At 31.3% G+C, this 15,025-nt stretch overlaps 8 protein-coding genes across 8 annotated transcripts; 2 read left to right on the forward strand and 6 right to left on the reverse strand.

Moving 5' to 3' along the window:
* Positions 1–132: 132 nt before the first annotated feature.
* Positions 133–1,254, forward strand: GO595_005884 (serpin family protein; the record flags this gene model as incomplete). Its single annotated transcript, XM_067919175.1, has 1 exon — positions 133–1,254. One exon carries the CDS (start codon positions 133–135, stop codon positions 1,252–1,254), a length of 1,122 nt encoding a protein of 373 aa, XP_067773920.1.
* Positions 1,255–1,913: 659 nt separating this feature from the next.
* Positions 1,914–4,739, reverse strand: GO595_005885 (leucine-rich repeat domain-containing protein; the record flags this gene model as incomplete). The annotated part of the gene is made up of 1 exon (XM_067919176.1): positions 1,914–4,739. The coding sequence occupies one exon, from the start codon at positions 4,737–4,739 to the stop codon at positions 1,914–1,916; it is 2,826 nt and encodes a 941-aa protein (XP_067773921.1).
* Positions 4,740–5,339: 600 nt separating this feature from the next.
* Positions 5,340–6,119, reverse strand: GO595_005886 (putative syntaxin 5; the record flags this gene model as incomplete). The annotated part of the gene is made up of 1 exon (XM_067919177.1): positions 5,340–6,119. The coding sequence occupies one exon, from the start codon at positions 6,117–6,119 to the stop codon at positions 5,340–5,342; it is 780 nt and encodes a 259-aa protein (XP_067773922.1).
* Positions 6,120–6,538: 419 nt separating this feature from the next.
* Positions 6,539–7,831, reverse strand: GO595_005887 (Myb-like DNA-binding domain containing protein; the record flags this gene model as incomplete). The annotated part of the gene is made up of 1 exon (XM_067919178.1): positions 6,539–7,831. The coding sequence occupies one exon, from the start codon at positions 7,829–7,831 to the stop codon at positions 6,539–6,541; it is 1,293 nt and encodes a 430-aa protein (XP_067773923.1).
* A 412-nt stretch (positions 7,832–8,243) lies between these two features.
* Positions 8,244–9,092, reverse strand: GO595_005888 (Nucleolar protein,Nop52 containing protein; the record flags this gene model as incomplete). The annotated part of the gene is made up of 1 exon (XM_067919179.1): positions 8,244–9,092. One exon carries the CDS (start codon positions 9,090–9,092, stop codon positions 8,244–8,246), a length of 849 nt encoding a protein of 282 aa, XP_067773924.1.
* A 199-nt stretch (positions 9,093–9,291) lies between these two features.
* Positions 9,292–10,032, reverse strand: GO595_005889 (putative inhibitor of apoptosis; the record flags this gene model as incomplete). Its single annotated transcript, XM_067919180.1, has 1 exon — positions 9,292–10,032. One exon carries the CDS (start codon positions 10,030–10,032, stop codon positions 9,292–9,294), a length of 741 nt encoding a protein of 246 aa, XP_067773925.1.
* A 1,951-nt stretch (positions 10,033–11,983) lies between these two features.
* Positions 11,984–13,132, reverse strand: GO595_005890 (Glycerate kinase; the record flags this gene model as incomplete). Its single annotated transcript, XM_067919181.1, has 1 exon — positions 11,984–13,132. One exon carries the CDS (start codon positions 13,130–13,132, stop codon positions 11,984–11,986), a length of 1,149 nt encoding a protein of 382 aa, XP_067773926.1.
* Positions 13,133–13,204: 72 nt separating this feature from the next.
* GO595_005891 (uncharacterized protein) lies at positions 13,205–13,744 on the forward strand (the record flags this gene model as incomplete). The annotated part of the gene is made up of 1 exon (XM_067919182.1): positions 13,205–13,744. One exon carries the CDS (start codon positions 13,205–13,207, stop codon positions 13,742–13,744), a length of 540 nt encoding a protein of 179 aa, XP_067773927.1.
* Between the last annotated feature and the right edge of the window lie 1,281 nt (positions 13,745–15,025).

The raw sequence follows: 15,025 nt of genomic DNA on the forward strand, positions 1-15,025 counted from the left end.
TTGATAAATATCGATAAAATAAACGGCTTTATCAGCTGATAACGGTTTATCGATTCAACAGAGCCCAACGTTAGTGTAATGTTCTGAAATTGATTTACGATATCACTTCACATTTAAATTTGAAGGTTGGAAATGGGGGGATTCTTATCATTTCTTTCAGAGCCATCCAAGAACACAAGAAATTCAAACAAGCTAGCGTTTGACATGTTTAAGTTATTGGCAGAACCTGAAAAGAATAACATTGTTTCACCAATCAGTATTTATATAATTTTGTCAATGACACCATCATTATTCAAGGGACAAACCAGATCTGAAATTATTAAAATACTTAAACTTGACAATGACGTTTCAGATGAAGTAATTGCTTCAGAACTTCGAACCTTGATTGATCAAGAAAGTAGGAGTTGTGTTAATACATACAATCAAATTTGGGTCAACAAACTTTTAAATATCCCAAACTCTTTATTTAAGTGTCTTGATGATGTCGGAATTAAAATTGAACAAGAAATTTTTCCAGAACCGGCAACGAGCATGATCAACTCAGCGGCCAAAAGAGCCACAGGAGGTGTAATTCCCAAAGTCGTTGATAACTTAAGGAGTGATACATCTATGGTTTTAATCAATGCAATATACTTTAACTCTAAATGGAAGACCAAATTTGATATGAAAGCTCAAAGCCCAAATGACATATGGAAATTTACATATGATGATTCAATTCCAATGAGGTACATGGTTATCAATTCCATCAACTTACCAGTAGCCAATCTTCCTACTTTTAAAATGGTTTGTATTCCTTACCAAGATGATTATTCGATGGTTATTTGTCTTCCATATAAAATAACACCACCAGAAATCACTGAAGAAGAATTTATGAATGGAATCAATTCGATGTCAAACACCAAAATCAGATTAATAATGCCAAAGTTCGAATTGTCATCCGACATAGACCTTATTCCTGTTATGAAATCACTTGGAATGAATTTGATTTTCTCGGAAAATGCTGAATGCCCTAACGAAGAATTCCAGTATTATGTTACAGGATTTTATCAGAAAGCAAAAATCGATGTTTCTGAGACTTCAACAGTCGCAGCTGCTGTGTCAGTATTGGAATTCCATAAGAAATCCGGCGGATTTTCTTTTAATAGCGAGCCACAAATAATTTGGGTAAACCACCCTTTCTTTTTCGTGATAATGAACAATTCAACAAATGCAATATTGTTTGCTGGAAATGTATATATGCCAAAATCTGAATAAATAAATAATTTCATTAAATACGAAATAAAACAAATTTTTTTGAGGTAATGTTGTGAATTAATTAATTTGCAAATAATGATAAACATGCGATTAAATGGAATTATGAAAATGAAAAATCTGTTTAATTAATTCCCAAATATTATTTCGAAATAGAAAATTATTAAAATAAATTTTGAAAAAATAAACATTAGCAATACCTTCTTGTTCAATAAGTAGTTTATCTATGTCTGTATTACCTTTCAAAGAAATAATTATTGGTACTGTTCAAAATAATTTAAACAATATTCAAATATAATTTTATTGGTAACAGATAAAAATAGACCTCAAAAGGACTTTGTCTACCTTATATAAGGTCGATAGATTATAGTTTTATTCCAAAAATAAATCAACCTTTAAAACAAAACCTGACTTAGAACACATCCAAAGAAGTTATCATTCACACAAACATAAATTCGCAATCGAACAAACATTTTAACCATTGATTTCTTTAAGTCTTTTTGTTATTCTAAATTCAACAAATAAATCGAAATTTAATTCGCATTGTTTTGCATACAGAAGTTCTTATTCACTCAAACATAAATTCGCAATCGAACGAACATTTTATTTAATTATCAATTTTATGTATATTGCACTCAAAATTAAAAACAATTACCGTTTACTCATAAAATCGAATCCACAATAGATATATTTACGTGCGGCGTACTTTCGACTGCCTTTTTCTCCTTATTCTTTTTCCTATATAGGTATGTGAACAAAGCGATTGCCACAATCAGTAAGAACAGCACAATCGCTACGACCACAATGATCGTTGTTGTCGAAGTCTCTGATGTTCCGTCTTTAATTATTACGAATTCAGTGTAACCATTACATTTCGCTTTGAGTCTTTCGTTTATAGTAATGTTAATACCTTTCCAATGTTCCACGTCGCATCCGGTCGTGTTACATACGTAGTTCTCATAAGCGCTTTCAGAAGGCAAACAAAGACTAATTCTATTTGCCAATTCGCCGAATGCATCATCGTTAAATGTTTCCGGTGGTGTACTTGGAAGTCTTAAAATTGTTAAATTCGTATTTGTGAATGCATGTGTTGCCGTAATTGGCGTTATAGTACCTAACAATGGCATATAAATGTACTTCAACTTGACGCAATTATAGAACTGAAAATCGCCTTCTAATAATGTGACTGAATCTAATGATAATGATTCAATCGATGAACAACCAGCAAAACAATACGTGGGTATCGTTGTAAGACGTCCTAATCCGACATTCTTTAAGTTATAACATCCAAAAAATGACGCATCGCCAATTTTAACAATTGTTGGTAAGTTAATTGTGACTAATGAAGTGCATTGGATAAATGTTGTACGACCAGATGGGATACGAACTAACAATGGTATGTTAATTGTCTCTATTGATGTACAATATGCAAAATCACTACTTCCTTCGCCACGCTCTAAACTTGGTAACTCAAACGTCTTAAGACTTGTACAATTGTAGAATAATCTTCCATTAGATGAATTCAGTTTTTTAAGTGACGCATATTGAAGACTATTTATATTTGCAAATAGTCCTTCTGGTGATAACATTAATGAATCCATAGATATGTTTGTTAATTGATTACAATGAATGGCTATTGGCCCATTATTTACTGTGGTTACAGTGTTTAAGTTAAGTTCTTTTAAGTTGTCGCAATTAATAAAGATTGTGTCCAAGATATATATGACTCGTGTTAAATTAATGTGCTCTAAATTATGACAATCACTAGCAATGGTGCCATTAATATGAATAATATCTGGTAAAGTAATACTTTGAATATTACAATGATCAAATAATTGAATCTCAAAATGATTAAGTTTAGGTAAATGAATCGAAATTAATTTCTCACAATAACTAAACGCATATGAGCCAATGGATTTAAGATTAGGTAAATTAACTTCAACTAAATTACTACAATTATACATAAAATAATCGCCAACGGTTTCGACGTTCGGAAAATAAACTTTTTCAATGACTTCGTTGGAGAAAGCATTCGATCCAATTGAATTCAACTTTTCTAAAGTGAATTCACTTATTTTAACGGTCGTCAAGAAGTTGTCTCCTGCATTTTGAAGACTGGATAAATCAATGTTTTTAATGTTTGTTGACGAAAAAAATGGGCTACTACCAATCACAACAAGTTTAGGAAGAGAAATATTCTGTAAATATTCCATCCCAGCAAATGCATATGGTTCACATCGAATAAGTGATGGTAAATCTAAGCTCTCAATGAGGGGACAGCCGAAAAACATGTACTGCCCACATTCTTCTAATATTGGAAATGATACAAATCTGATATCAATAGCACCCCTAAAAACAAAATTTCCAACTGTCGTGCAGTAGGGAAATGAAATAGTATCTATTTCAAAACTACAATAACAAAATGCATAATCATCAATTGATGTGACATTTTCAAAAAATGGTTGAACAACTCTTGACCCATGGAATGCATATGTTCCAATAGTTTCAATTTTTGGGAAGTATACATGTTCTGGAATATCTGCGTTGTAAAATAAATAATCTGGTATACGAATTATATTTGGTAACGAAAGATTTTTTAACGAAAGGCAGGTCTCAATAAAGGCATAGCCTGCATCAGTTAATGAAGGTAAGTATATGCTTTCAAGTGAGAGACATGAAGAAAAAGCTCCTTCTTCGGCCAAAACAACATTTGCAAACTTTACTTCGTGTAAAGAAAAGCAGAATGTGAAGCCGTAAGGCTTGATGACTTTTATCTCAGGTAATTCAGCATCCTCTAGTGCAGTACAATGGGAAAACATTGAATCGGAAACATTTTCAAGTTTGGGGAAATTAACTGCTTGAATTTTATAACAATACGTAAATGAAGCTTCACCAACTTCCCTTAATTCTGGAAGATCAATGGTATGAAGCTTTAAACAGTATGCAAACGAATTTTCTGATATTTTGGAAACATTTGGAAATGATAATGTTTCAATGCTATTACAACATTCAAAAGCATTAGGACCAATATAAACTAGTGTTGGCGCTTCGAATTTAACCAAATCATTACAATACCAAAATGTTGAAGCTCCAATTCCAGTAATGTTTGAAAAATAAATGGATTGTAATTTTTGACATTGAGAAAATTGATAATCGCTAGTTGTGTCAACAGGCGCGTAGTAATTGACAACTTCTACATTTAAAAATCCACCAAAGAAGAATAAATGAAAAGAATTTTGATCGCCATATGTCACGTTGCTAGATATTGTTAAAAAACGGACTTTTTTATATATATCACTTACTTGTACCTCAGTGTCTGTATAAGTAATAGTACCACTAAGAATTTCAAGTTCTGAAAAATCAATAGATTTGTTGATTGATGATGCATTAATGAATGCTCCACCTAATGTTTCCCCTGTTGCATACGTTATATTGTTGACAATAATTTCAACTATGGAGTACGAGAGGAGTGGCAAGATGAAAAACATTTTTGGTGGTTTTAGAAAAATTGAATTGAAGCAATTAAATTGACAAACAGTCTTTGTTGCTATCGATAATATATTCAAAAGTGGAATTTCTGACCAAGTAAAAATTCAAAAAAAGTAAATTTTCTAATAATTATTGATCAATGATTGTTTCACCAAAAAAAACAGTATTTTCTGAAATGTTTGCGATGAAACAATGCTAACGTTTTCTTTGCCCTCACAATTTTTGTGTAAAAATGAAACAATTGTTCGAGCAACGGTTAATCGTGAAAGGAATAAAAAGCAATGATTTATCGTAACGAAAGAAATGAATTAACGGAGCACATTTTTACTAAAACCAGAATTGATAAAGCATTCGTTGCGTTTGGTATTTAAGAAATGTTATTTATTTTCAAACATTTAAAAAAGAATTCAATTTATTTTGAAAAATATTATATGTTTAATATATTAATGGAAAGAATATATTTTTACAAATTGTACCGTTAATTGGTGGAAACAAAAATTTACAAAAAAAAAGTTCAATTTAAAAATTAAAGTCCCAATTTTAAATTTTAATTTCAGCAACAAAATACAAAATTTACAGATTTTATACAAATTTATTTTTCATACAATTAATATAAACACCAATGAGAAAACAATTAAGATTGCAAATATCTTCAACATCAAGCATTTGTTCCCTTTTATCTTGGTGAAATAGTCCATTAGCTGTCTTTGTCCTTCTTTAACGCTATTTAACGCATCTTCTGTGTTTTGGTCGATTCGAAATACTTCATAATCTTGGGAAGCAATAATCTCTGAAAGCCTAACAAACATTTGTGAGATTTCGTTGATTGATTGTTCAACATTTCGAACCATATCGTAACGCTCTCTTTGATGTTGCTCTTCCATCATTAAGCCTTGCATTGGAATCTCGACTTCGTCAGCAGAATACGTGGTGGAAAAAGTTGTTGGCGCATTTGTTGTTCCGAAATTTTGTCTTCTTTGCGAAATTTCCTGAATTGATTCACTTCTTTCTTGGATAACAGTCTTGAAATCTTCAGTAATAGCAACAAGAACACGACGGAGACTTTGTGCAACGTTATATCCATGAGGAGGTTGTGGCTTCATTTGTTCTAATTCGAGAATTTTTTTGTTAATAAATCCAATGTCTTGGTTTAAATTAAAAATGAGTTCTTGGATCTGTGGCTCGTCTTGGAAGAATGAACTTTCGTTTTTCATTTGGGAACGAAGTGTATCGATTGAATCAGATGCATACAAAAGACGTGACTTGATATCATTTGCAGCAGCAGTAAATTTAGAAGGGCTCTTAGGTGGACGAGATTGTGAAACATTTTGATGTGGACTTTGCTTCAGATAGTTAAAAAACTCAGAAGTCCGATTCATAAATTAAATTGCGAATGTCTGTTCGCATTTGTTCGGTCAAATGAAAGCAAATGCATTTCCTTTAACTTTAAATCCTGTAATATTTTTTTTAATAATATTATTAGATTAACGATTAAATAAGTAGGAGATTAACGATTAAATAAGTAGGAGATGCAATAATGACGTTTTTTGAAATTTCGATTGTTAAATCTTTCGATCCTACATTTTATGTATTTCCGCACTTGATATTAATGTATAAAAATATTTTAGTTCAGAATTAGTATACTCCCACTTTTAACGACTAGCAAAGGAAGAAAAAATAAAAGAAGTAAAAAAAAATTTTTCTCATTTTAGAGTAACTTTATTCAATACATATAATAAAGTCCATATGTGTGATTTCAAAATATAAAATGATACATTCTACATAAAACAAACATTTATTAATAACCAGGTGCTTTCACAAACAATCCCTGGTTTTTCAAACACTCATAAATTGAAGAAATTACATTTCTGTGGTTTGGCATGAATGAAACAGCTTTTTCCAATGACATTTCCCCATAAACTGTGAACTCACTTAGTAACAACGTTTTAATTCTTAAATAGCTGTGAGGCGAAATGCTTAATTCTCGACATAATTTTGTTTCTTCTTCACTTAGAAGCTGCGTCTCAATCGTTGCTCTAAATTCAGGCGATTCTGCTTGAGCAACAACTTCTTGATTCCATTGATCAATTGCGGATTGTTGCAACTTGTCCTTCTCAAGAAGTTGTTCAAGTTTATCAAAAAGAAGTCCCTCATCACGCGTTATAATTCCGTTTTGACGCCACTTTCTATAGTTTTTGATCTGTTCTTTAAGTCGAACTTCTTTTTCGCATGATCGAATAAAGTTCTCGAGAACGTCACGAGGAAGAATTTGAGCAAGAGGAATTAAAGTTTCTTCCATTTCTTTCTCTGTTTTTGTTTCAGCGCCAAACGTCTTGAATTCTTTATCGAGCATGCCATAATCAATGGCAAAGTCAATTCGAAAATGACGCTCCTCAAGCTGCTCATTATAGATACGAAGGGACTTGAGCTTCTTTTCAAGTGATGCTATGGTTTCATCGCTCTCTGAAAATGAAATATCGGAAATTAATTGTTCGGCATCATTAAGATATTCTACTTCGAACTCATGGCGACGCGGCATCCAACCTGCATACTCAGCTGGTGTGGTTTTTTCTTTCTTATTTAGTAATGCCAGATTTTTGTCATGTGCAATTGAAGGACATGATTCTCTTGGTGATGTGTCATAATCAGGAGGTGGAGGGAGAGTGCTAGGCGGAATTATTTTCTGAGTGGGATATGGTGAATTTGTTGATAAAAGATATGTATCATTATAATGACATTCGCATTCTATAGGAGTTTTCGTTAGAACAACATCAGAAACTGCATGCCAGTTATCTAAACCGCACGATTGAATCGAGTATAAGAGAAGTGCTTCTTCTTCAGCTGTCCATCCTTCTTGATAAATTTCTTGATTTTGTGGCTCAATTGCTATACATGGATGAGATCTGAGATGGCCTTTTGCTTCAGCACCAATAGAGTAACATTCCAAACATAGAAAAAATCCTGCACATTTAGTACAAAGAACATATGTTTCTCCTGCTTTGAAATGCTTACCACAAGAAGAGCATCGTCGAATTTTAGGATCTGTGATTTCAGCTATTTTTTTCTTTTTTGATGTACTCTTTTTTTTCATTTTTCTTACAGAAGCCAGAGACCGTTAATGTTTAACGTATGATGAACCTTAAAGCTGTGTGTTTTCCCAAGATATCGTGATTTTATTTCATTAGACCAATTTCAGTAAGAAGCAGCCTAATAGCCAAAATTGTTGCTCTTCCTTGTTTCATTATGATTTATAAATAATTATTAATTTTTGAAGATATATCCGATTTTTTCCTTCTCTATTCACATAACATATCAATCTCCTCTTTTTGCCGATGCTTCAATTTTAAATTTATTTTACAGTTTCAAAATACAAATTGTATCCAATCTTAATTTTAAAATTTTATGTCATTTCTTCCCTTAAACCCGAACACATTTATTCATTCGTTTTATTACCAAAAAGTTAAACTCCATACAAATATATTAATAATATATTAATAATATCTTTATTCATTTGTTGTTATTTTTTCAGCAGGTTTTCCTAATTGACTTTGCACCTCTAATATTGTCTTAATTTCCAACCTCACTTGCGCCGCAACGTCATATCTTAATTGCAAGACTTGTTGCACAACTTCGGCTGGCGTCTTTAAAGACTTATTAAGTATGTTAATGAAGTATCTAAAGAAGTTCAGAGACGCTTCGACGTCATTTCCAAAGAAAAATTCGCCATCGCTATTAATTAATGGCTCGACAAGTTTTTCATGGATCCTTAAAACTAATCCTGTTTTTGTGGTAGCTGATGAGAACACTTCGAAAAATGGCTTTGCAAGTTTCGAATTTTTTTTAGTGTTTTCTTTTATGAGTTTTGTGAGTGGCTCAGTAATTACATCAATGAATTGTAATTGAAGACCTGTGCCTGTTTCTAATGATAATACTTCATTAAATAATTGTAAGAGGAATTCAATTTCATTGTTTTTTTGACACCATTCAATTATTGTATTCAGAAAATACCTGACAAGAACTAAAAACTTTTCAATCCTCCATTTATCAAGTTGGCCCCACTGTTTGGCCATCCCTGAAAAGAATGTGGACATAAAAGTCTTGACAAATTGTTGTGGAATCTTAAATAATATAGCAGAAATTTTTTTGCAAAATGAATGTTGAACTAATACCATATCTGTCTTCCAGAGGCCATTAATAAGAACATACCAAAGCTTTTGTCCGTCTTCTTCATCAAATTGTGTTTGTTTTTTTAACCATTCAATAATTTCAGCAAGAGCTTCTTCTCTTTCGTCTTGCTCATCTGATGCAATTTTCGGGCCATAAGGAAAAGGATTTCCACAAATTGTTGCCATCTCCAAAAGTGAGTGACCAAGCTTAGGCAAAAATAGTTACATTCAAAATGCTTTGACAAGCGAAAAATTGTTAGAAAATTTCTTTAGTTAAAATTTTAATTTAATTCAACAAAAAAAACAAATATTTCCACAACAATTAACGAAAAATAAAACGACTCCGGAATCCAATAAATCAATTTAAAAATAATAAAACCATCTTTTAGAATGATGACAAAGAATTACAATATGGACAGTGATGTAATTTTGCTTGTTTGACTTCTAAACAGTCATCACAAAGGACCTTATGTCCACATGGCGCAATTGCAATTGACGCATCATTTGTTCTGCAAATACAACATTTTTCTGTTTCGTTGCTATTTTCCATCCGACAACGTTTTCCAACGGCAATTGTAAACACTTCGTTGCTTGTTAAGAGCTGCTGCTGATCGAAATTGAAATACATTTCTCCTTCATCAGATAAAAGTTTAAATTTGAGTATGTGCTTTAAAACATTGGTAAATCCTCCAGTAGACGGCTGAATTTCTCCAGCCTCTGGTGTGATCTCAAGATCAAAACTTGTATACGCAGGAATTGGAATTGAGTATACAATACGATCTGAAGCTGGAATTCGGAATGAATTTATATTTCCGTTGGCAGTTACAACGATCTTGCATGATGCCTCGGTTTTGATTCCAAAGCTAAGAAAATCAATTCCATTAACATTTAAAATGTAAGGATCTGGTCTACCCACAGATATTGCTGTTTTGAGTTGCGTGCTTTGAGGTGGTTGATAAGTACCATAACCTGGATCCATAGATTGCATTCTTTGTGCTTGAAGTTGTTTAACTGCAGATTTTATTTCGCGGTGATCCATTTCACCAAAGCTACCATTGTCGCCAAAGTAAGAGGATTTGCTACGAATTTTTTTATCATCTTGTTCCCCTGATTGAGTGTTTCCCATTTGGAGTTTTTAAAACTGGTAATTGAATCTCCTTTGGGGCGCCCCGTGTAAACAACTGAAAAACTTTAGTCTTTTTCCATTTTTCATCGATAAAAATTTTAAAATTTTAAAGAAAAATGCTTATTCCATGTGAAAATTTTAAATAAGTACAGTTAAATTAATCTGTTCGAAATTTTTTTACACAAATTTTGTTTACATAAAATGATTTATTTAATTGTGTTACTTAAAAGAGAGATTTTTGTGGCAAATGCGCTCTTCCCAATCAAATTTATTTGTTTAAAAATATATTTATATAAAATTATGAAGATGAAATTAAGTTCGAGAAATTAAAAAATGTAAAAAGTTAATCATGATCAATAGTTTAGAACTTGTATAAGGTTTTAAAAAAATTATTTACCACTGTTTAAATTCATTTTGTCTAAGTGTTCTAAAACAAGTTTAATGCAGCGTATTCATTTGATCCAATTTCATGAATAGCCAAAAATATTTTTAATGATATAAATTCCTCATTAAGTTCACTTTCTAATAAGTTATAATAATTCCAGAAAATATCGCATCAATGATACGACATGAAAGTGTAATTGTTATTAAATTAATGGTACATTGTATTTTGAAGAATTAATTGTTTATCATCATTAATTAATAAATCATAAGAATTGGAAATTAAAAACATAAAAGTTAATTAAATAATTGAAATTACCCAATTATAAATTTGTTGATTATAAACACATGGAATATTTGACTTAATAATCATTGCAATTAAATTGGCTACTGAGAAGTTATTGTAATTCCAAGTAATATTACTAAAAATAGTTCATTTGATGATATGAAAAGTATTCGTTATTTAGAACAGATCAATATCTATAGGGTAAGGATAGCCCAGAATTCATGTAAATGTCATTGATTTTAAATTCGGTAAATGTGGAATTTCATGAAATTAAAATTTATACCATTGTTCAATCAATTGCAAAGGTTTGGTATATACAAGGCAATAATGATGAAGAAGGATGTTATGGGAAGAATGCCCAATAACAAGAAATTGTTGCAATTATGAAATGTATATTGAAATTTGATTTCTTAATTTGAATTTATTCAATTTTTTTAAAAACATTCATGCGTGGTGCACCTAAAGAACATAGATAAATCTTGTATGGAAGGTTTAAATTAATAAAATTTTAAATAAAATTGGAAACTTGCGGATTACATACTGTTTGTGAAGTAGCCCGATCTGATCTGTTGAATTTATGTTGCTAAATCATGCTTGTTGATAAGCATTCGGAAATTTTTATGATTTCATTCATGAATGAAAAATACTGGTGCTCGTTTGTTTCGACCGTTTACTATTCTCCAAAGCTAAACGTTTTTTTTTAATTGAATTTTTTTTTTTTTACAAATATATAAAGTGAAGATAGTCAAAAAACCCATTGATTTCACTTTCGTTGAGAATCGGGTAGCGGCAAAACTTCTTTCTTGGTCTTACCTCTGCTGGTGGTTTTTTACATGTAATTATTTTCCAACAGTTTTTGAAAGTTTCCAAAGAACGATTCAATTTTGGACTCCATAATTTAGTTTTAGGTGTTTGGTATAATTTGTTAAATACCTGAAGAAGTTAAAAAAATGATGAGATTTATGTGCTATGATTTGAAATTTGAGTTTCAAAATTGTAATGATCACAATGAAAGTTCATATAATGAAAACGCCAAATAATACCAAGCATTCAAATAGAAGAAGCAAAAAACATAATTGGAGTTAATGCTTGGGCAAATTTCTGTTGTAAATTATGCAATTCCAAGCAATTTTTTGTATTATTTCTTCATCCAAAAAAGACAAAAATCCTTCACTTTAAAAGTGTATATTTTTTACTTAAATTATTTAAACTTATTATAAAGTTCCAAAAATATATAAAAACATAAACTTAACTTCGTATATATTAAAGTTTATTAATCATATATTAAAGTTTTGATACTAAATATGAATAAGTGTGTCTGAATGCTGCTCTTCTTAACAGCTCTGGCGTTGCTTCTATGCATTCTTGAAGAGTTTCAGGACGATCTGTAATCGATGCAACAATAGACGCACCTTCAGACAACATTTTCTTCTCAACTTCTTCGGATTCGATACCGCCGCAAAGGAACACGATATGCGAACCTTCCAATTTCTTCACAACGGCATAAGGCCCTTTTCCATGTAATGTCTGCTCATCACATTGGCCTTCACATGTGAAAACTAAATCAGACCCTTTATACTTATCAAACTCAAGAATTTTCAAAACAAGCGAAGAACCTCTTTCGAGTTTCGCATCAAAAATAGGACAAAAGCTAAGCGGAAACCCACCAGCAGCACCACAGCCGGGTAAGTTTTCGACGTTTTTGTTTGTTGTTTTCGTTATCAAATGAGAATATTTCGCGATGTTTTTTTCCATATCTGAGAGAGCTTGTTTGAGCTTTTGTTGGTTATTTTGGATGCTTGGACACAACTTTTGCTTCCCAAATGTATATATTGAACCATGATTGCCAAGTAAAGGATTATCAACATCACATGCAATGGATATTTTTACGCCCTTAAGAAGAGATTGAGCATTCCCAAGGTCAATGGATGCAACTTTTCCGGTAGAAATGTTTCCATATGGAATAAATTTGTTTCCATGAGAATCATAAAATTTGGCACCTAATGCAGCTAATGCACCAATCCCGCCATCACATGTAGCACTGCCACCAATAGTAATTAAAATATCTTTGAAACCTTTTTTAACAGCTGCTTCAATTAATTGTCCAGTTCCATATGTAGTGGCTTTAAATGGATTTAAATCTTTTGGGTCAAGGAGTGCAATTCCAGATGCTTTAGCCATCTCGATGATAGCTGTTTTCCCTCTTGAACCCCATTGAGCAGTTACGTTTTGAAGAAGTGGGCCTGTTACATTTGTTTGGTATTTTTCCTCTGCTAATACATCAAGTGTGTCATCTCCTCCATCTGCAATTGGTTGGCAAATTAAATCAAAATTAATTTTTTTTCCAAAATTTTTTGTATAAAAATTAATTGCTTCAGAAGCTCCACTTGCAATCGCTTTTGATGCTGCACGGGCTGATAATGAACCCTTCATTGCATTTGGCGCTGAAACAATTCTCAATTTTTTCATTTGAGCCACTTTTCAAATAACACACTGAATTTTTCTATGATAGCTAACGGTCGTTCTAATCATAATATGACTTCAGCAGACAAGGAAGTGGAACATGATTTGGCTAAGACTGAAAATACCGAAACAAAGCAAACTGATGGAGGGGAGTCTGATTTTTTCAAATTTAGTAATGAAAAATCTCAACAAATTCCGAATAAAAAGGAAGATAAAATTTTATTAGATATTGAAGAAGAAGAAGATACACCAGAAGGAGAATCTAAACCTCAGGAAAATACACAAATACCATCTTTTGAATTTAATTTTGAACAAAATATTCCAACGAATTCCACTCAAACACCTGACTTTAAATTTAATTTTGATGATTTCAAGGCACAGAATTCAAATGATGAGTCTTCGTTTTCATTTGATTTGAATGAAAAATCATCGAATACAAATGAAGAAAAACTTTACAATGAGTTTACAAATCTTATATCGAGTGGTTGTTTTGATGTAACAGATGATTCATTGGTTGAATCTTTTCGTCAAGTTGATCAAACAATTGACGAAGTTTATGAAATTCTCATTCAAGATGAATGATGCATTACATGTAATAAAAGGTGTTTTAATGTTAAGTAAAGATTTTTTATAAAATTTTAACAATTATTTAAAAAAAATTATTTTCTGGATTTTCACAATCGGTGGTACATCATTTTTATAAACTGAAAAAAATCATCGCAATTACATAATCATTGTGTTAATTTGGGTATACTTGTCAGTCGTTTTAAATGTCATTAATATAACATAACTATTTCATTCAGTTTAAGAGATAAATTTTTGTTTTTATGTGATCTTTTATGTAAACTTATATGAGCACTATTCAAAATAATATTTTAAGTTTCAAATTCTTTAAATAAATTTGAAAGTGTTAATGGAAACACAAATAATAATTTCCTATTAAAAAATTTTTGGGCATAACTTTGTAGTGAAAATGCGATCATTTTAAAAATGAAATCCTATATTAGTTTATTGATATTATATATTCATTAATTTAGTTATTTCTATTTCCACTCATTACCTTATAATATATTGAAACATAAATCACTAACAGCGTGCCCCATATCATTGGGTTTAAATATGATTTTTTCCACACCAAACTTCTGAACAACATATTAATAAATGCGGCCAACATCACATTACATATTTTAGCAGTTATATTATGTGATATCCTAAACAATGACACTGCGAGTGATGTTATTACTGTTGATATAACCAAATTATGGATATTCGGAGTGTCGTATTGTTTATCTAATATTAAGTCAAGGAGATAACTTAATGATAGATCGCCTGGAAGTATTATCCCGATTTTAATTCCATTGTACTCCCCAGATGACACTGTGCCATTTGATAAATGGCCTAAAATAGTAAAGTTACGTGGTGAAAATGAATTAAAACTAACCCGAATATCTCCGGGCTTACATTGTGAAAATAACTTTTGTACATTTTCTGCTGTAGGATGCTTATGGATACGTTCAATAGATTTTTGATCTTTCGAATAATAAAAATAATTCTCATCAATAGAAGAAAAATGTTCACTGGCTGGTGACCCGGAAAAGTCTTGAAGATCTAAAGAGGTAATGTTATGCATGGCTACAATAGGATGATAATATAAATTATCAGTGATGGTAATGTTGTCATAAAATGTGATATTTTGATAGACAACAAGAGATTGAATGTCAAGGGTTTTGGGATTGTTGAAGTTACGATCTAAAAACTTTTGAGAATCAATTAATTTTGTGGTCCATACTTTCTCATAAAGATTTTGAAAAGCTGAATAAAAATAAAAATCTGGATCCTTTTGATCCCATTGACAATACTCAA

Source organism: Histomonas meleagridis, assembly GCF_020186115.1.
Source record: "Histomonas meleagridis strain 2922-C6/04-10x chromosome Unknown contig_4, whole genome shotgun sequence".
NCBI lineage: Eukaryota > Parabasalia > Tritrichomonadida > Dientamoebidae > Histomonas > Histomonas meleagridis.